This window comes from Apostichopus japonicus, chromosome 11 (genome assembly GCF_037975245.1).
Source record: "Apostichopus japonicus isolate 1M-3 chromosome 11, ASM3797524v1, whole genome shotgun sequence".
In the NCBI taxonomy this organism is placed as follows: domain Eukaryota; kingdom Metazoa; phylum Echinodermata; class Holothuroidea; order Aspidochirotida; family Stichopodidae; genus Apostichopus; species Apostichopus japonicus.
The window spans coordinates 23,734,582-23,755,375 of record NC_092571.1 but is presented as its reverse complement, the minus strand read 5'-3'; the positions used below and the strand labels follow the sequence as shown (position 1 = coordinate 23,755,375).

Here is a 20,794-nt window from a genome sequence, read left to right as displayed (position 1 = left end):
AACTAGTGAAAAATTGGTGTGTAAATGTAACCTGCACATAGTTTCTTTTGTTTTGAAACTTTTACCTAGATTTTCATCTTGGTTTTTTATGCATCATTTTGTAACTTTTCAGATAAAATGTATGTATTTTTATTTCTGGCAAAAGCTTTTTCTCCTTTTTGTTTTTACTTCTATCAAGAAATCGATTGGTTCTAGGTTGGCAGAGCTGGGGTAGAGGATGGTAGGGGATGGTGGTAAGGGGAATGAGGGGCCTATTCCTCCAAGTTTTGTGACCAAAAAAATAAATCAAAATTGACTGTTTTTCAAAAATCAAATCACAGGTGCCCTTTTATCTGCAATTTCCTTCCCCCCACCCCACCTCTCCAGATTGAGCCCTTCGGCCACAGCCTCTGCAGTGGCTTGCTTATTGGATTCATATAGAACTACTAACAACATTAGTCACCCACATATTTTCCCTGTTATAGATTTGGTACATTGATCTGTAACAAGTATTGTAACAAGTAAGTGATTTACTGTAACAAGTACTGTTTCATAGACCATTACAATACAATTGATGTTTGCAGATACACTCACGACATCGAGGCATGCAGTTGCGACGAATTACTCGTGGACATCACCAAAATATTGCAAGAGACGGGAGCAACACCATTAGAATTTGCTCAAGTTTTGAGGGGTGAAATCCATGAAAAGACACAGTGCACAGCATCTGCAGGTTTAGGTACGTAATTTCACCTCAAATGAGCAACATTATATATTCCTCATTAATATGCTAGAAAGTCACATACAGTAATGGTCACGCTTGTCCAAACTTCAAGAAACATGTCACTGCCAGACTCGAAGCATTTGCCCTGAAATGTTTTATTAGATAAGAAATAACCTCCGAAAATTTCCTAAAAAATTTCCAAATCAGGAAATCAGCATTCCTGTCTACTGCCCTCTACTTTTTCTACATTCTTAATTAAGGACTTGAAAGTGAGCTTTTTAACCAGAATCTAAATCTCTGAAATATTAGCCAACCAATCAAGTTCTTTTGGCATTGTCATCTACATGATAATGTCTTAATTCATTCTCTTGGCAGCCCCAACCGCCGTTTTAGCGAGACTCGGTACGAGAGTGGCTAAGCCTAATGGAGTGTACCAGCTAGTGCCTGGGAAAGAGGGGGAGCTGTTAAATAGTCTTCCAGTCAGAGAACTTCCAGGTACATGTTGTATGTACACTAGTAGTAGTGTTTATACAACACCTTATTATATTCCGGCCATTTGATTGGTCAATTGCTCGTCGATTGCATGCAAAATCTGCTCTATTGCACTCTATGAAATAGAACCATGTGTTATACTTTTTTGATAGCACTTTTTTCAATGGTAAGAGAGCACAGAAACCTGTCTGTTCAAAACAATCTGTTGCATGAGTGCATTTTACATCCAATTATATCCAAATTTGAAGGTGTTGTATAAAACAAATAATGAATGGTTTCCATCCGTGCAATGGTTGAAAGATGTAATTTGTTCCATTCAACCCGGCTGCGCCTCTTTGATTGGAACATTCCATCTTTCAACTCATGAAATATTTGCACTATTGCACTCATAACCATTTATTATTTGTATAATATCGGTTCTTTCCATATAATGAACACTGTACATGATTTGCAATATAATACTAATTAGTTCATTCTGTTGTTCATGTGTAAGTTCAAATCATTTGCTCATTAGTCAGTTCATTCATGCTCATTAGTCATTAATTTGTTAGTTCAATCAATTGTTCATTGGTTAGTTCTTCATTTGTTAGTTCAGTCATTAGTTCATTCATTTGTAAGTTCAATCCTTTGCTCATTGGTCAGTTCATTCATTTGTAAGTTCAATCCTTTGCTCATTGGTCAGTTCATTCATTTGTAAGTTCAAATCATTTGCTCATTGGTCAGTTTTTTCATTTGTTAGTTCAATCATTTGTTCATTTGTTAGTTTATTCATTTGTAAGTTCAAATCATTTGCTCATTGGTCAGTTCATTCATTTGTAAGTTCAAATCATTTGCTCATTGGTTAGTTCTTCATTTGTAAGTTCAATCCTTTGCTCATTGGTCAGTTCATTCATTTGTAAGTTCAATCATTTGTTCATTGTTCAGTTCATTGATTTGTAAGTTCAATCATTTGTTCATTGGTTAGTTCATTCATTTGTTAGTTCAATCATTAGTTCATTTGTTAGTTCATTAATTGGTTCGTTCAGATGCTGGTTGGTTCAAACCCTGTCTCCATCATCATAGTACCAAGTAATCGTTTGTTTCACTAGTTCCTCAAAGGCAGTGACTATCCACGTCAGTTTACTTTAAATGGTCCGTCATCAAATAAGCCGCAAACTGTCTTTTCCATAATAAAACAATATTTATGTACTGTAGCCCATGTGACATCAAAACCAAAGCACTTTACATGAGACTAGAGTAAAAATCAAATTCACATTGTCATAGACAGACAAGTTCATAGGTTAATGGACCATGTTTATCATTCATATTTCATACAATTGTCAGTGGTCCAAGTTGTTGCAGATGGTCCAAATTTTCATTATGGAACATAATTATCATGTTGGATTATGTCATCATTGATGATCCCTTACTATCGATGGTCCATGTTGTCACAGATATGTTCTGTGTTGTAAGAGGTCCATGTTTTAATTGATGCTCAAAATTTGTGATAGATGGTCCACATTTTCATTGATGATGCATATTGTCATTGATGATGCGTAAGATCAAAGGCCTGTATATAGTCACTGATGGTCCACGTTACCATGTAGGACCATTTCTTATACATGGATATTGTGCATATCATGACAGATTTGCATTGTAATCATTGCATCATGGTGGACCATATCGTTATGGACGATCCCTAAGATCAAAGGCCTGTATATAGTCACTGATGGTCCACGTTACCATGGTGGACCATTTCTTACAGATCTATGGATATGGCCCATATCATGACCGATTTGCATTGTAATCATTGCATCATGGTGGACCATATCGTTATGGACGATCCCTAAGATCAAAGGCCTGTATATAGTCACTGATGGTCCACGTTACAATGGTGGACCATTTTTTACAGATCTATGGATATGGCCCATATCATGACCGATTTGCATTGTAATCATTGCATCATGGTGGACCATATCGTTATGGACGATCCGTAAGATCAAAGGCCTGTATATAGTCACTGATGGTCCACGTTACAATGGTGGACCATTTCTTACAGATCTATGGATATGGCCCATATCATGACCGATTTGCATTGTAATCATTGCATCATGGTGGACCATAAGGTTATGGACGATCCCTAAGATCAAAGGCCCGTATATTGTTATTGATGGTCCACGTTTCCATGGTGAACCATTTCTTACAGATCTATGGATATGGTCCATATCATGACAGATTTGCATTGTTATCATTGCATCATGGTGGACCATATCGTTATGGATAATCAGTAAGATCAAAGGCCCGTATATTGTCATTGATGGTCCACGTTACCATGGTGGACCATTTCTTATAGATGGATATGTTCCATATCATGACAGATTTACTTTGTAATCATTGCATCATGGTGGACCATATCATTATGGATGATCCATAAGATCAAAGGCCTGTATATTGTCATTGAAGGTCCACGTTACCATGGTGGACCATTTCTTATAGATGGATATGGTCCATATCATGACAGATTTACTTTGTAATCATTGCATCATGGTGGACCATATCATTATGGATAATCAGTAAGATCAAAGGCCCGTATATTGTCATTGATGGCCCACGTTACCATGTAGGACCATTTCTTATTGATGGATATGGTCCATATCATGACAGATTTGCATTGTGATCATTGCATCATGGTGGACCATATCGTTATGGTCGATCCATAAGATCAAAGGCCTGTATATAGTCACTGATGGTCCACGTTACAATGGTGGACCATTTCTAATAGAAGGATATGGTCCATATCATGACAGATTTATATATAAGTAATCATTGCATCATGGTTGACCATAGCTTTATGGACGGTCCCTAAGATCAAAGGCCCGTATATTGTCATTGATGGTCCACGTTTTCATAGACAGTGAACCTTGTTTATGATGGACAGCCCATAACTGTTAATTGCAATTATTATATCTCCATCTTTTGAATCACTTTGTCTGAGCAGGTGTTGGAGGGTCCATAAGCAAGAAACTTCAGACCATGGGCATTCACACCTGTGCTGATCTGCAGCAGCTGACGTTAGATAATTTGCAAACACAGTTCGGCAGTAAGACAGGACACATCATCTACCAACACTGTAGAGGGGAGGACGATCGACCAATCAGGATGGAGAAAGAAAGGAAATACGTTTCTGTCGAGGTGAACTATGGCATACGCTTTAAAGTCGTGAGTTCTCTTTGTTTTGTGTTCATTGTCCTGCTTATGAAAACAAAAGAAACGTTCGTATATGGCTGCTATTCAACGAATATAGGAGTTTCTTAATTCTGTAGTAAAAGCAAATTACTTCCTTCTCTTCGTTGTCTGGTTGCTAAGAATGAGTCATTACTAGCTTAAAAAACGTTTAAGTTTGTGAACTTTGTGTGTGAGTAATTAAAATAACAGCTCCAGTTGAAGTGAAGCTATAAATTAAGCTTATGTCAAATAGACCGGTATTGCCATGGGTTTATTAGTCATCAGTTAGACATTTGATGCAGGTGCCACCTTCCCCCCCCCCCCACCCTCACCCCAAGAAGTGGTAATTGAATGACTCATTATTGTAAAGAAATACGTTATTGACGTTTTAAAGTTGTCAAGAAGAATTTTACTAATTGATATCATATGATTTGACAGGTGTTGAATATATCGAATTGTTTAGTAAACCATGTCACTGAACTATCTAGATTAAATATGAAAGAATTTAGCATATTGGATTATATTTTCTTTTTGGGTGAGAAAGGATGAGGGTTGGGAAGGCCCAACTTCTGTCAATAAACTTTGTGAACCCTCAGCCCTCTTAGCGTTTGGGGACCAATTACATGATCATTTCATTCCTTTCCTTTTCTAATATGATGTGCTGTGTTTTATCACTAACCTCTCACAGCTCAAATACTGTAGTACATTTCTGTATTCTGGGCCTGTGTACTTTATTCAGCCTAGCAACTTTTGACTACTGTCACTTATTACATTCTAGACCCATGAAAGACTGTTGAACTTATAATACAGAATGTAACATCTTGTCATCCTTTTCTTTTTTTCTTAATTTCCCTTCCAGGAAGCAGACGTGTTAAATTTCATATTTCGTCTCTCTCAGGAACTCCATAAGAGGTTGCACGATTTGGAGATGGCTGGACGTACTTTGACTGTTAAGTTAAAGGTTAGATTCTGCCATAGAATTCGTAAACAGTATTCTTTTAAAAGTCAGTTCTCTGCCATGAAACGTCCTGAGTCAACTCATGTCAGAGAAATGCAACCAAAATTTGTTTGAGTCTTTCCATTTCGATTTTGTCTTTTGAAAATTGAGACATGACATGTTGAAACACTGATTAATTTTGATGTATGTAGATATCAACATTTCACCTTTGTCAAATTTTGACCACTATCTAGAGTGGTATTTATTGTGTGTGATCCAACTAAGAAAACCAAGTGAAAGTTCAATGAGTGAGTTAAATAATTGTTTTTTTATTCTAATAAAATGCAGAAGTTTTTCGAACTTACAGTTCTTTATTCGAAATGAAACGTAACTAACCTAATGACATAGTGTATTTTCCTGCCCTACATTAATGGGCCACACATCCAACCCAACCATATATCCCTCAGGAGCAGTCTGGTCCAAACATATTAGATACACTCTCTGAATAATTTTCTGCCCGTCTGGTCTAGCTATTAGTTGATCCTCCCTTTATCTTCACAATTTTACATTCGGTTTGGCCTGTGGGCTTGTGCACAATCCACTTCAATTGCATCATAAGAGGCCAATTAGTTGCACATTTAAGCTTCACGATATATTTAAAAATAGATCCTAGCTGATTTAGCTGGAGATTTGGTCTTGTGGTCAGCAGGGACAAAAATCATGTAATTATTAACTGTGATGGTCAGCTGTCAGAGTGGGGGGTGCACCTACTGTAGCTTGGCTAACTTTTGCCCCAGATTTCCTTGTAGGGGCCAAACATCACTGTGGAGGTTTGACTATGAAATAGCATCAACAAAAATGATAAAAGATCAACTCAAAGTAACTGTTTTTATTACCTCATGAGGTCAAATGAGGTCCTGTTCCTCATGAAAGTTTTTTGAAACCTTATGTACAATATTTCCATATGGAGCCTAGTCAACACTTTCAAAGAAGATTTGATTTCACTTGTAACACTGTAGGATCAAGAATGCATGTCAAGTTGCTTCTCAAAGTGGGGTTTGGGGAGAAATGGTAAACTGTCAATTTTTAGAAAAAAGAGTTTATTAAACTGGCTTCATCCTGGGGATGGGTCTAAGGACAGGTGGGAAAAATGCGGCCAGCCTACAAGCCCCATTTACGAGTGTTTGTAAAATGCTGTTTTTGATCAAAAGAGAGGGGAACAGTTCTTTAGTGACCTTCCCTCACATTAAAGGTCTTAAACCCCAAATTGGTGGGGCGAGGAGTGAAATGCGTTAGTCCCCCTTCCCCTCCATCCCAAAATACTTAAAGATGTGATTGTCACCTTGTTACTGTCAGTATATTGTATCAGTATTGTATTGTATCAGTATTTTGAAAAAAAAATCTTCATATGGTTTGTATTAACTAATTCACAAGTAATGTGAGTAAAATAAACAGTTCACGTGGTGTATAATACCTGCACCAGCTGCTTTAATTTAATAAAACAAAACAAAAAACTCGAAAATTAATAATAATAAAAAAAAAAAGTTGCATGTAAATCTTATGTCATGTACCTAATTTCATGCATGACCTAGGATTTTTGTTCATTTTATCTATTGTTTAAATAGTCTAACAAGCTGTGACGTCTGTGTATTAAAGAATGTTCCGTAATATTTAATATTTCAAGTAATTTCTCTTATCACATATTAAACTATAATAGTGATTTCCTTATTGCTTGGCATATAGTTTGTTGTTCGATCCTTTGTCAGATAAATATCATAACAGGAAATTGAACTGTTCCAACAGTTGCCAATAATTTATCTTGGCAGGTAAGGAGAGCCGGTACGCCAAAGGAGGATACTAAGTTCATGGGCTATGGCGTGTACGATAACAAAATACGAAGCGCCACGCTCCCGCAGGAAACTGATGACTTGGGTACCATAAGGAGGGAATATAGGAACATCCTATTGCAGATGAACGCAACCCCTACGGACATTCGTGGCGTAAGTCAAAAACTTTTCAAGTCGTTCCATCACTCCTACTTTTTTTTTGTTGGGATAATTATATGTTTATTTGACTTTTAATACTCAATGTAAATATGAAACGGTATTGTATTCTGACAGATTTAACGTACATTAGAAACTTACGTATTGTAATTGTATGGGTGTGAAGGCAGTTTAGATGGGTAAGAAGAATTTGGAAAAGAAACATGGCAATTCACTAGTTTTATTGGATATTTGAGTAATGTAGTATTGTGCTTCTTAGCCTCCATGGATCCTTAACTGTGTGTAGTAACGGTCTAGCCAAGAGAACAGGGCACAGGGTAGGCCTTAATATCCTGGTATGAATGTGTTCGCTAAAGTTGGTACTCCCAATTGTAGCATTGTTATAGATCTTTGATCATTGGTATTGCACAGGATTTCAACAGGTGGGGAAGGGCAAATTTAGAACTTACGTCGACTGATTGGGGTAGAGGCATAAACCTTTATGGGAGAGCCAGAGGTGAATCAAGGATTTTATAAAGGAGAGGTGCGGTCATGGGGTCATTGAAGTTGACCCCCATGAAGTGCATTTTGGGGTCATCCCTCAGAAGAAAATTAAATGTTTAGAACTTAAATGGAGCATTCTGAGGCTTATTTTAGACTATAAATTTGGTCTATATTAATTGGTCTAAACCAGTGGTGGGCAACCTACGGCCCGCGGGCCACATGCGGCCCGCCAGTGATTTTTTTGTGGCCTGTGAGATGTCTCAGGAAAAAGAAAAAAAATCAGTCTATTTTACATCATCACCAAAAAAAGAGCTAGCTGCTTAGAATTTATCGGCACTAATGATGCTGTCGGGTAGGCCTATTATCCCCATTAATTATCAACTTTACTGTATTGACATTATGTTTTTGTGAATACAGATTAAGTACACACACCTATTGCTTGAAAGGTTTGAAATCAACAGCAGGTCGTTGGTTAGGTGCGGCCCAGTCAATTTTTCACTCCTTATATCTGGCCCATTCATCCAAAAAGGTTGCCCACCCCTGGTCTAAACAAAAGGTTGTGCTAATTAATATTACTTTGTGTGAGGTAGAGATGAGGGGTGCACAGTGGTCTTATTCTTCCTAGGCTAATGTGAAAATCTCCCCGATTTTACCATTTTGCCCCAATCATTTTTGGGAGGCAGGAGGGAGGGGGATATGGCCCACTGATCTTGATTAAATTTTCAGTTTAATTAGTACGAATCTGTTTCTCCATTTCTAGGTTGGTGTTCAGATCAGCAGACTGAAAAAGGCTTCTTGCTCTTCGAAATTATCCAAATCGTTGGAAGATTTGCTGGTTGTTAAATCTGATGCCGCAAAGAAGAAAGCCGTCAGGAACATTCGTGAAGATTCTGCAAATTCGGGCTCATCTCTCAGCAGCGGAAAGAAAAGAGGCAAATCCTACTCACTGCTTAATTTTATCAAACCAAAGAAACGAATACTTGCCAAAAAATTACCTTCAAGATCAGACAATATTTTCAAAAGAGAGAGGAAATTTCCTTTGAATATGTTATCAGGTGCAACTATTACACCAGAACCTCATAGTAATAGAAACTTGGATGTTAAAGCTAATGATTCAAATGGTTCATTGATGAAAGATACTTCTAGGTCAAAGGTCATCAGTGTTGCTAAGGAAGGTGGTATTATGGCAAATTTCTTAGGTGCCAAACTCACAGAAAACAGTTCATGTGGCACAGAGGATGAAATTCAGATCTGTGAACATGTGTTGGAGGAGACCAAAGATGAATCTGAATGCCAAAAAGGTAGAGAGAAAAATGTTTTTGTGGGAAAGGAAAACAAAGATGAAGGTTTTTGCGCCGACTTAAGTGGAGAAACACAGAAAGTGGAGGACAACTCTGTGTTTGGCATGGTGCCAAATACACCAAGATATCATAAACACATTTTACCTGAGACAAGTCAAAAAGGAATTGCAAGGCATGATAATCATGAGAAGGATCATGTCTTGCAGGGTGATCCGAAACCTTCAGATGGATCCAAGACTGAATCTAGCAGTGCTTCTTTGGATTGTAAACAAAATGGTAATAATGGCAGAGACACCTTGCAAAGTTATTGGAAATCTTCAGATGGATCCAAAACTGGATCTAGTCATGCCTCATTGGAGTGCAAACCACCTGATGATCGGGAAGATGATGATGTCTCGCAGGTTGATCCGGAATGTTCAGATGGATCCAAGGAGGTTCCAGGTAGTCCCATTTTGAAGTGCAAGTCACATGATAATCACCACAAGGTTTCTGTCTCGTTCAATGATCCATACTGCTCAGATGGATCCAAGACTGATTCTGACTCTACTTCTGAGGAGTGCACATCAGATAACAATGGCCTTAGAGATGCGATCCCACACTGTGATCCAAATTATATAGGTGGATCAGAAATTGACAATGAGAGCATTTCAAAAGAAGATGAAATACGTTCAGATGCATCATTAAAGAATGATCCCGGTGTAGTAATGTCTGGCACCGACAACTCCAACATGTTGGTTAGATCAGAGGCTACTGATAGTGTGGAGAAATCGTTGATACCAAATGATAAACATCAACCTGGGATTCAGGTATACAGTAGCAAATCAGATAAGGTTACCAGTGAGAGGAAAGCTGTCCAATCGAGGTCAAACAGGGTCAAGTATCTAAGCATGCCATTGGCCAATGCTGATGACTTGAAAGTAATAGCTGGAATTCAGGAAGATAACTCTCAAATTGAGTTACACCTTGAGGCTAAAGAAGTAGAAGAAGATGATGGAAATCCTCCAGAAGTTGAGAGCTTGAAGAATCAGGATGTAGAGGCACCTAGGGAAGATGGATATACCTTGGAGACTACTTCTGAATCTATGTCAGAAGATGCTGCTCAATTACGTGACAATTTCTGTCACAAGTTGGAGGAATATAAGGATGGCTCGCATACACATCAACCAAAAATAAGCACAGATCAGGTTTTGATACCAAGTGATGATTTAAACATTGCGCTTAAGGCTTTTAAAGTTGATAATATTAATTGTAAAATCCTTAATAAGAAAGTAACAACATCCAGTAGTACAGATGAATGCTCAGATATTACATTGTCAAAATTTGGCTTCAGTCCAAGGAGGTCCCGAGAATATGCATCCCAAGGAGAGTCACACGGCGATGTCAATTCAAGCTGTCAGAAAGAAGACATAAATTCGAGAAGTTCACAAGAATGTTCAGTTTTCAGAAGCACACAGGATGGTTCAAATCCTCAAAGATTTCAGGAGTCTTTTAAATCCAGATGCTCACAAGACAGTTTGAAATACAACCACTCACAAGATGTTTCCACTTCCAAAAGCTCTCAAGATATTACATATCTGAGTAATCATCAAAAAGATACAAATCTAAGAAACCAACAAGAAGACCCAAATGGCCCAAAAATCTTTGAAGGACGTTCAATTCCCGGAAGCTCTCAAGTAGCTTCAAAGCTCAGCGGTTCTCTAGATGGAGCCTATTACAGCAGTGTACAAGGTAGTACCAGTTCCACAAGTTCTCAGAAAGGCTCATATCCCAGTGGATCTCAGGACAATTCAATTTTTAGTGACTCGCAAGGAGATTTAGCCTCTAGAGATTCTCAAGGGGACTCAAATCCCAATAACTCACAGCTAGGATCAAGTACTGGACCTTCGCTAGAAGGTTTCTCTCCCAGTCGTACATCAGATCCTCGTATCTTTCAAAGAAGTGCAGATCAGAGAGGTTCACAAGCAGGCTCAAATATCAACAATTCACAGGAAAATTTAAACCTCATGAGCCCAGGAGAGGACGAAAATGGCATTTTGTCTGAAGAAGAATCAGATCGTACTTCATCGCGAGGAAGTTCAACGAAACTCTCTCTCTCAACAGGAGTTTCATCTTCGAAAAAATCAAAACCTTTTTCACACACCTCGGATCCCGAATTTCTTGCGGACTTCTACAACCATTCCAGGTATCACCATATGGCCACTTGGCGTGTGGAACACAAAAATTTTGTCAATGACTTGCAGAAGAAAGTTGAGGTGAGGAAGTTGCCAGGGAAGGAAAAACTTCAGGTTTTAATGAACGCTAGCGATAAGGAAGAAGATTTAGAAGAAAGGTCCGACGGTTTCATCCCAGCGGGCTACTCGTTGCCATCGCAGAGTCAGGTCATCCAGGAAAGAGGATACAACTGTAAGAGGTTATTTGAAGAAAAGAGTGTGATTATGCATATTGATATGGACTGTTTCTTTGTGGCTGTGAGTCTACTTAAGTTTCCAGAGCTGAGAGGCAAAGCTCTGGCCGTGGCTCATTCGACAGTTAATACATCGCCGAGGATGGATACGTGGCTGGAAGATTTTGAGAGAGCTTATCTAGAAAAGAAGATGTGGACTTGTCCAACAGCTAAAACTATTGATACTAATTCTGACGATGAAAATAGTCACAAGGAGGAAATAAGTGGAAGAGAAGTGAGCGGCGTAGCAGCAGAGGAACAAGGAATGAGTGAGCAGCGAGTAAACAGTGAGGAGAGTATGAAGATTAGACAGAATATAGATACTGACCATCACGTCAGCAGCCAGTGTAAGAAAGACGATCTGAATAAGGAGTCGGGAATCAAGGGTTTGACCGATACGTCGGACGGAGAAGAGCGCACTAGTAAGGATGTCAAGATGGAGATATCGGTCGGGAGTTGTCTGCAACATAATCCGTTGGCGGAGATTGCATCCTGCAGTTACGAGGCGAGAGCTTTTGGCGTAGAGAAGGGAATGATACTATCAAGGGCGAAGGAATTGTGTCCACATATTGTGACCATACCGTATGACTTTGAGAACTATCACAGGGTGTCAAGAATACTCTATGAAACCGTTGCCAGGTAGGATAAGTTTTGATTTGATTTCATTGAATTTTTTAGGATATAAAATTTAAAAAAAATAAATAAAAAATGTCAAAATGTAGGAGGATTCATGATTTTTCTCTACTTCCCAAAACGTCACTATTGCTTGTTACATGACATTTCATGAGCAGCCTTATACATATGACATTACTAGACAATGAGGTAATTAAATGCCACATTCACTATACTTTGTCTGGACATTAGAAATGAGTTATAATTCATAATTTTTATCTATAATTTTTTTTTTTGGTTGGGGGGTAGGGGTGTGGAGGGGTTAATTGGCAATACTTTCTTTAAAACGTTCTATTTTCTTTACACCTTAAAAGAAATGTCACATTTTGTGGTAAAGGTTAGAAGTAGAACAATAAACTATACATATATGAGTTTGGAGTCAGAGGTTCCATTTTGGAAATTAACACATCCTTGTGGAAGCATCCACCAGTGATGGAGTGATGTCACCTTGTTGTATACACAGTTTCAGTGATGTTGCCAGAACGTTGCAACATTACCACTTTATTTTATCAATTTTATAAGGAGTTGCAGACAGCTCCAAAATAACTTACTGTGTGCTCACAATATCTACAAATAAATTTGTCTTTCCTATAAAAATATCAAAATAAAATAAAACTGTTAGCAAACTGCTTATCCACTAGAGAGCCTGTGTAATAGAATGTGTAAAAGTCAGTTGGCCTGACGTTTCGATCCTAGCAGGATCTTCTTCAGAGGCTAAATGACTGTAAAAATATCCATAGAATTGACTGAATTGAAAAAAGCAAATGTTTCAAAATATATTTGGTAGAAAGCTCATACAAGATGCTGCAGTGCTTCAGTTGATATAATGCTGTAATTTGGGTGTGTTTGAGTGCTATAATGTTATTCATATTTGAATATATATTTATATATTTCCTCTGCATAAATTTAGTTTCACCAATGAGATTGAAGCAGTCAGTTGTGACGAGATGTTTGTTGATGTCACTAAAACTTTAAGGGATACAGGTGCTTCACCGGTCGAGTTTGCACAGCTTGTCCTGGATGAGGTGTTTGCCAAGACTCAGTGTATTGCATCTGTAGGTATAGGTAAGGTCATCTTCTTTGTTCACTTATTTCTAAAGTCATGAAGCATTTCCTGAAGAGTTCAGCAATACTATTTTTGCAAACAAAGGAAAGAGGTATTAATTCTGAACCATCCAGGGCAAATTTTTAATGGACGCCTGGTCATCTGAGACTTCTAAATTTCTGTGCAGAGGACCAAAACCAGCTTTGGAGGTCGTCTGGTGGAGGACAAGTGATTAACATCAAAATTCAGATTTAATACACTCAAGTTGATAGTGTCATAGATTGGTACCATTGTCCATCAATTTGGAGAGCATACGTGGTGGCCAATTGGCTAAGGCGTCGGACTCGTGCTCCAAGGATTGCTGGTTTGATTCCTGCCTAGTTCATTACATTGTGTCCTTGGGCAAGATGCTTTATCTCACTTGCCTCTCTCCACCCAGGGATTAAATGGGTACCGGTGAGGTAACTTGTCATTGGGCGCAGTATATAACTGCTGCCGATTGGAGGGATTGTCTCTGGGACACGTTATCATTGACTAGGGGTCATATAAAATCTGTAAAGCGCTTTGAGACCTATCGCTGGTGTAAAGTGCTAAATAAAAAGCAAATATTATTATTAAATATTGGAGATATTGCATAGCAAATGTTGGCCCCTAGGAAGTCTGGGCCAAAAGTTAGCCAAGCTAGGTGACATCAATAGTCCTCTCATCTTCCACTCTGGCAGCTTACCATCACAATGTTAATCATGTGATTTTTTCTCCCTGCTGACCACTAGACCAAATCTCCAGCTACATCTGCTTAAATCTATTGTGTAGAATCAATGAAGAGTAAATAAATTGTGAAGCTTAATTCAGCAACTAACTGGCCTCTAATAAGAAACTTGATGCTTTGTAGTGGAATGTACACACAGGCCAAACCGAACGTGAAATCGTGAAGATAAAGGGTGGATCAAGTTAGCTAAGTCAGGTTCAGACATACAAACTCTGTCAACTTTAAATATATGTTCTACAGAATGTCTTGCCCGGAGGAAAATTGTTCAGATGGCGTATCTAATATGTTTGGACCCAACTGCTCAGGCATACATGGTCGGGTTGGACGTGTGCCCTGTTGGCTTAGGGCAGGAAATTACGCTATGAATGAAGTAAGAGTAACAGCAAAGTATTAATTTTGTTGTAGTATAATCTCCACCACATCAGCAGGGAGAAAATCAAGTACTTAACTGTGATGATCAGCTGTCAGAGTGAGAGATAAGAGGGATAAAAAGTTGCTATGTTTTCAGCCCTTTCTTCATTCCTTCTACCTTTTTAGCCTCCAATACTTTACTGGCAAGGCTCTGTACTAGAGTAGCTAAACCAAATGGAATTTACATGCTGATGGATGACGACAAGGTGGAAGAATTTATGAAGAACATACCTGTCAGAGAATTACCCGGTAATTGAAAGCAGTAATGTTTACAAAGTTTATAAATTCAAAGAGATCTTAAAGGCATTGAAGATTCGCCCCAAACCGAGTGCGGCCATCTGAAAAAGTTAACTTTCTGTTGCTTGAAAGTGACGTTTTGTTTGTGTCGCTACAAAATGCAAACGGTAATGAAATGTGATACCTTGTTATCTTTAGCTGGACCTGAGATGTCCATTGCTGTATCGTTTATACACTGTGCTGTGGGTATTGACCGCAGCTGTATGTACTGACTGTACACTAGTGTCTAATTATCGACGGTAGCAAGCTGTGTGTGTATTTTCTGGGATCGATGGTGGTGTCTAACACTTCTGTTACACCTCATTCAAAACTAGGTCAGATTACCGGCTTTAGACATTTCTTTTTGCACGAGTCTTCACACCCTTTAAAAGCTGTTGTGAAAATACTTTTCTATTGCAAAAAGGCTCAGTGTGTAGGCAAATATATATACTGTATGTAAAGTTTAGAGGGTCTGACATTTCGATCCTAGCAGGCAGGGCCGGAATAATATAGTGTTCAAATTTTGTCTAGCAGTTTTTAAGGCTCTGATTTTGGTTCCTGTTATTCATCTTTGGACTGGTATAGCAATTAAACCATTTTGCATAACATTTTGCTATGACAAACTGGATAAATTATTCCCTGGCAGGATCTTCTTCAAAGGTCAAAGGTTTGACTTTGAAGAAGGATCTGCTTGAATCAAAATGTCAGGCTTGCTTTACAGACTACTTTTAGATGAGTGATCTCTTTCATGTCATGAGTTGTATTTTCATGTTAAACACTTTGACTGACAAAAGGTGGTATTTATTACTTTAGGGTTAGGATTAGGATTAGGGTTACAAAATGTGGTATGTAGTACTTTAGGGTTAGGCTTAGGGTTAGGGTTACAAAAGGTGGTATATATTACTTTAGGATTAGGCTTAGGGTTAGGGTTACAAAGGCCTACAGAAGGTTGTCGTTATAAATACAAAAGGTGTATTATATACCTTACAGAAATTGGACTTACAAAAGGTGGTATTTATCATCATGGTCAGTTTACAGACCCCTTCTTTCCACCTCAAATCATGCTATACAAGCTTGCATTTCCCCTTCCCCTAACCACCTTGCCCCCTTTATCCCTTCCGCCTGCCCCTGGCTAAAGCCAGAAGCATAAAGTAAGGGTTCCAGTTTGTGACATGGCCGGGTGTTTAATCAGTGATACAGGGGTGTACATGCACCATCGTCTTGGCTAAATTTTCTTGGATTGTGAGTGCCTATTAAGCAAAATAGTGGTTTTTTTTCCCCAGCTTTTCAAACAGATGGAGCTGCATTCATTTCCCATTAGTATCTCGGGCAGTCTTTATTGGATGGTTGAACCATTTTAACAAGATGTCTCAACAGAGTGACACAAATAGTGTGCATTACTGAAAGTTTTTTTACATGTGTGCCACATATGTCATTTGCAAATTTTTTTAATTCTATACATATTCGGTTCAATGGACAATTATATATGTACATCTCTTAGATTAAGACTGCTTCAAGGTTGGCAGTAAAAGGGCTAAGAAGTTGGAACTTGATTAAAACATCTCTATTTTGACTTTCATATTTGAGGGAAGTAGTGAGACTGTTAAGTCCTACAACAAGATTACATTATTTGAGGACAATTCATTTGATTTCAGGGGTTGGAAGAGCAACCAGTCAGAAGCTGATGCATCTAGGTATCACAACTTGTTCAGATCTTCAAGAGTTGTCCCTATCTGCTCTCCAGTGTCAGTTTGGCCAGAAACCAGGCCATGATCTCTTTCATCGCTGCAGGGGTAAAAATGACCAGCCGGTCCGGATGGAGAGACAACAGAAGTTAGTCTCGTCAACAGTGAACTATGGCATCCGATTCAAAGGGGTACGTTTTGGTATTGTTTGCAATGGATTCAGGATATGGTGAAGTGCGAGGGAACGATCCCACACGTGATCACGGTCAAGCCTGCTTATAGTAAAACAGTCCTACTTCAAATTAACTCGAGCATTAACAATTTGTCATTTGATAGCGTAAACTACCCCAAGTACTGTCATAAGGGCCTTGTTCAGACTTAAGAACGCACCTGTACTTCAAGTCTGCAAGGGCGATTAATTCCCTTAAATGTCACTTAAAACAAATGTTTCATAACTCGGAAAGTGAATAAAGCATGAAAAATGCATGGGGTGTGTATGTGTGGACATTTAGTGAGCGTTGCATGTTAATGTGTTAAATTTAATGTCTTTCTTTACAATTCTTTGATTTAGAATGCAGAAGCTCTGAAGTTTGTAGCTGATCTAGCAGAGGTAGTCCACAAGAAACTGAAAAAAACTGGCATGGCAGGAAGGACAATCATGCTAAAAGCAAAGGTAGGAGAAATTCTCTCAAATTGATATGTGAAAGGCATTTTAAGTTATACATGATGCTTAGATAGTTGATGCTTAGATATTAGAGAAAAGAAAGGTATTGCTTTCTGCTTCACTTTTCAGGCGCAAACTTGCTGGCTTTGTTTGTGTGCATACATATATATATATATGTAACAGTGTTTTACAATTAAGTGCTGTGGTCGAGTGGATAAAGGCATGGGATTTGAAGCAATGAGGTTTAGCAATCAGGAGGTTCGGGGTTCGATTCCCAGCTGGGTCATAGTAAGGTGGGTTTTGCATCCAAGAGCAGTCTATGGTTTCCCCTCTAAGAGCAATCTATGGTTTTCCCATCTGAAATGACTTTCTCAGTTGGAAAGATTCCAAATTTGAGTTAAAATGTTCAATTGGAAGCCACTCGACGTGTAAGTTGTAATCCTTAAGCCCTTGCAGGTTTCTCCCACATTTGTGGTTGCTTAAGCGTCATAAAGATAACTGCTGATTATTGTTATTATTATTGTATGTATAGTTTTCAATCTTGCATATCTTGTGAATTTGTGAATGGCATTCAATCACACTGTTGTGCTTATACATTTGTGAAGAACAAAATACAAAATATCATTGCATGTCAAGAGAATTCAGCATTGAAAGACGGTCACACTCGGTAACCCGAAAGTGGGTCACACACTCCCCAACTAAGAGTAACCCGAAAGCCAGTTACACACTCCCCAACCAAGAGTAACCCGTAAGCTGGTCACACACTCCCCAACTAAGAGTAACCCAAAAGCCGGTCACACACTCCCCAAGCAAGAGTAACCCAAAATACCGGTCACACACTCCCCAAGCAAGAGTAACCCGAAAGCCGGTCACACACTCCTCAACCAAGAGTAACCCGAAAGCCCGGTCACACACTCCTCAACTAAGAGGAACCTGAAAGCCGGTCACACACTCCCCAACCAAGAGTAACCCGAAAGCCGGTCACACACTCCCCAACTAAGAGTAACCTGAAAGCCGGTCACACACTCCCCAACCAAGAGTAACCTGACTCAATGTGATGGTTGTAACATGGTAAGTTCTGAATAATCTTACAGTATGTGCTCTGTCCTCAGGACGACTACTAATCAAGATTTTGCCATTCGCTGAAGTCGTGTTAGCTAATTCACTCAGCATTCGGGCATGCACTTGACTGGCAGTTGCCAGTGTCCATCTGATTACAAATACAACTGTCCAGTCTGAAGAAATGTTACCCATTAATCTGGAAGTAAGTTTGCATGTGACCGAATAGAGCTCCGGTGTTCACAGTAAACTGCCGTTGTGTCCTCTCTAGTGGTTCAGTGTGCACCGTTCGTTTCTATGACCGTGGATCTCGGCGACTATCAGAGGAGGTCACAACCTTTGAGTTGAGTTGGGTCAATGCTCATCAGGAGCAATGAGTGGTGGGGTTATAGGAGTAAGAGTTGTCGATGTGGTATTTTTATTCAACAGTCTGCAATTATTGTCACCTCATACAGTAAAAGTTTCTCATAGCTGCTACTGCAGAAAAATTCTCTTAAATTTTTTATTTAAATCCTCTCTTTCAGATTCGTAAGAGAGGTTCAGCCGAAGACAATAAAAAGTTGTTTGGACACGGAATTTGTGACAACAGGAGCCGGACATTGACTTTCACACAAGAAACCGATGACCTGGCTATAATCCAAAAAGAATGTCAGAATCTTCTACTCCAGCTGAAAGCCTCCCCCAGAGATATACGAGGGGTAAGCCAAAGTGTTTGTTGAGTGTCATGAAGCAAGGTTACGATCGATGTTTCCTTGTTCTTGTCATGACGATAACTAATAAACATTTTAATTTACAAAATAGCATCAGAATAGGAAAGTAGCTTTGAGAATTTTGTGACTATTGTATAGGCTGACAGGGTAAATGTCACTGGGTGTTAGGATATAGGCTCTCCGAACAGGCTAAGAGTTTAATACTCTGAATCTGTTACAACTGTCATTGTGTTAAAGGGTGTGAAGGCTCCTGCAAAAAGAAACGTCTAAACCGGTAATCTGTCCTAGTTTCGAATGAGGTGTAACAGAAGTGTTAGACACCACCATCGATCCCAGAAAATACACACACAGCTTGCTTCCGTCGGTAATTAGACGCTAGTGTACAGTCAGTACATACAGCTGCGGTCAGTACCCACAGCACAGTGTAAAAAAGATACAGCGATGGACATCTCAGGTCCAGGTAAAGATAACAAGGTATCACGTTTCATTACTGTCTGCATTTTGTAGCGACACGAACAAAACGTCACTTTCAAGCAACAGAAAGTTAACTTTTTCAGATGGCCCATCATGGCCGCATGCGGTTTAGGGCGAGTCTTCAATGCCTTTAAGCACTCTGTCAAATATAGGATGCTGAGGGGGCTGCAAACTGCCATGCAGCCAGGCTGTGTGTAAGATATTCTATTGTGCTACACAGTTCCATACCATAGGCACGTGTTATATGGAACTGCAGTACTGTAGGTGTGCAGGTGTAATTCCCATCATTTAGTATTTGATTCATCACAGCTGAGCAGGGCTTTTATTGCTGCTGTAGCTCTTTTTTTTTTTGACATGGGTGTCTCTTGTAAGGAGCGTTTTACATGCCAGCATTTATTTGTTATGGTGGGGTGGGTGGGGTGCGATTGTACTTATTTTTCAGAGTAGGTTGACAGCATTGTGTACAATGTATTTTGAGCATTCTGAGGGGTGGTGGTCTGCTGGGTCGTGAATCTGTCCTCTTGGAACTAAATCATGGACCGTGGACGTAAAAATTTTGGACAACTGAATTGAAAGACATCATTTTCACCTGGTTGACATGGAATGTACAATTGACATTATGGTTACTAAACTAGCTACATCCATTGATTTCTATGGTATACAAGTATACATTAAGTACTTTGAGTTATTGATTAATTAATTAATTAATTAATTTTTCAGGTTGGGATCCATATATCTCGCCTCAAGAGAGCCAGCAAGTCGTCAAATTCTGCAAAATCATTGAAGGATATGCTGGTCAAGAAAGGGTCGTCAGAGGTCACAAAAACTTCAGAGTTGACTAAGAAGAGGTCAGAGGTCACAGAGTCATCAAAGCTAAATGTGACAAAATCATTGAAGGATATGCTAATTAAGAAGAGGTCAGAGGTTGCACAGCCCTCAGAGTTGGTGTCTAAGAGAACAGAAGCAAAGAATTTTCAACCATCCACAGCGCAGTTTGCTAACATCGATACAAACTTTTTGCCGCTTATCAAAGCTGAACCAGAGCCTGAAGTGAGTGGAGAAAACTCTAAACAAAAGTTTTAAAGCACAATTTTAAAGGACAACAGACTCACAGGAAACTCTCAAAATAATTTCTCTACAAGTTTTTTTTTAACGAAGATAAACTTGGGTCCAAGCAATATTGAAAGGAAATACACGTAAAGTAAATTAGTTTATTTTCTGTGATGGAATTGTTTTATTCATGACTGGTTTTTTCCTACTAATTAATGTCATCTGTATATATATTTATGCATGCATTGCACCATAAATTGCACCATAATTTGCACCATAGCATGCACCATACCTTGCCGTACTTGTTCACTGTTATAGTAATCCCAAAGCAATAATGTATTTATTGTATTTTTGAATTAGCTGAGAGTTTGTCACATCAAACATTATTGACACCGGACAATGTTGCTTTTCAA

General features: G+C 38.9%; 1 protein-coding gene across 3 annotated transcripts in view; it reads left to right on the top strand.

Moving 5' to 3' along the window:
- LOC139976144 (uncharacterized) overlaps positions 1 to 20,794 on the top strand; it is a 34,359-nt gene that overhangs the window by 10,689 nt on the left and 2,876 nt on the right. For all 3 annotated transcript variants that reach the window (XM_071984600.1, XM_071984599.1, XM_071984598.1), the window contains 12 exons: positions 564 to 718; positions 1,079 to 1,198; positions 4,173 to 4,393; positions 5,259 to 5,360; positions 7,163 to 7,336; positions 8,583 to 12,205; positions 13,149 to 13,303; positions 14,590 to 14,712; positions 16,395 to 16,615; positions 16,996 to 17,097; positions 18,672 to 18,845; positions 20,052 to 20,381. In XM_071984600.1, the coding sequence (XP_071840701.1) occupies positions 564 to 718; positions 1,079 to 1,198; positions 4,173 to 4,393; positions 5,259 to 5,360; positions 7,163 to 7,336; positions 8,583 to 12,205; positions 13,149 to 13,303; positions 14,590 to 14,712; positions 16,395 to 16,615; positions 16,996 to 17,097; positions 18,672 to 18,845; positions 20,052 to 20,381 (5,500 nt within the window). The remainder of the gene's footprint in view (positions 1 to 563; positions 719 to 1,078; positions 1,199 to 4,172; positions 4,394 to 5,258; positions 5,361 to 7,162; positions 7,337 to 8,582; positions 12,206 to 13,148; positions 13,304 to 14,589; positions 14,713 to 16,394; positions 16,616 to 16,995; positions 17,098 to 18,671; positions 18,846 to 20,051; positions 20,382 to 20,794) is intronic.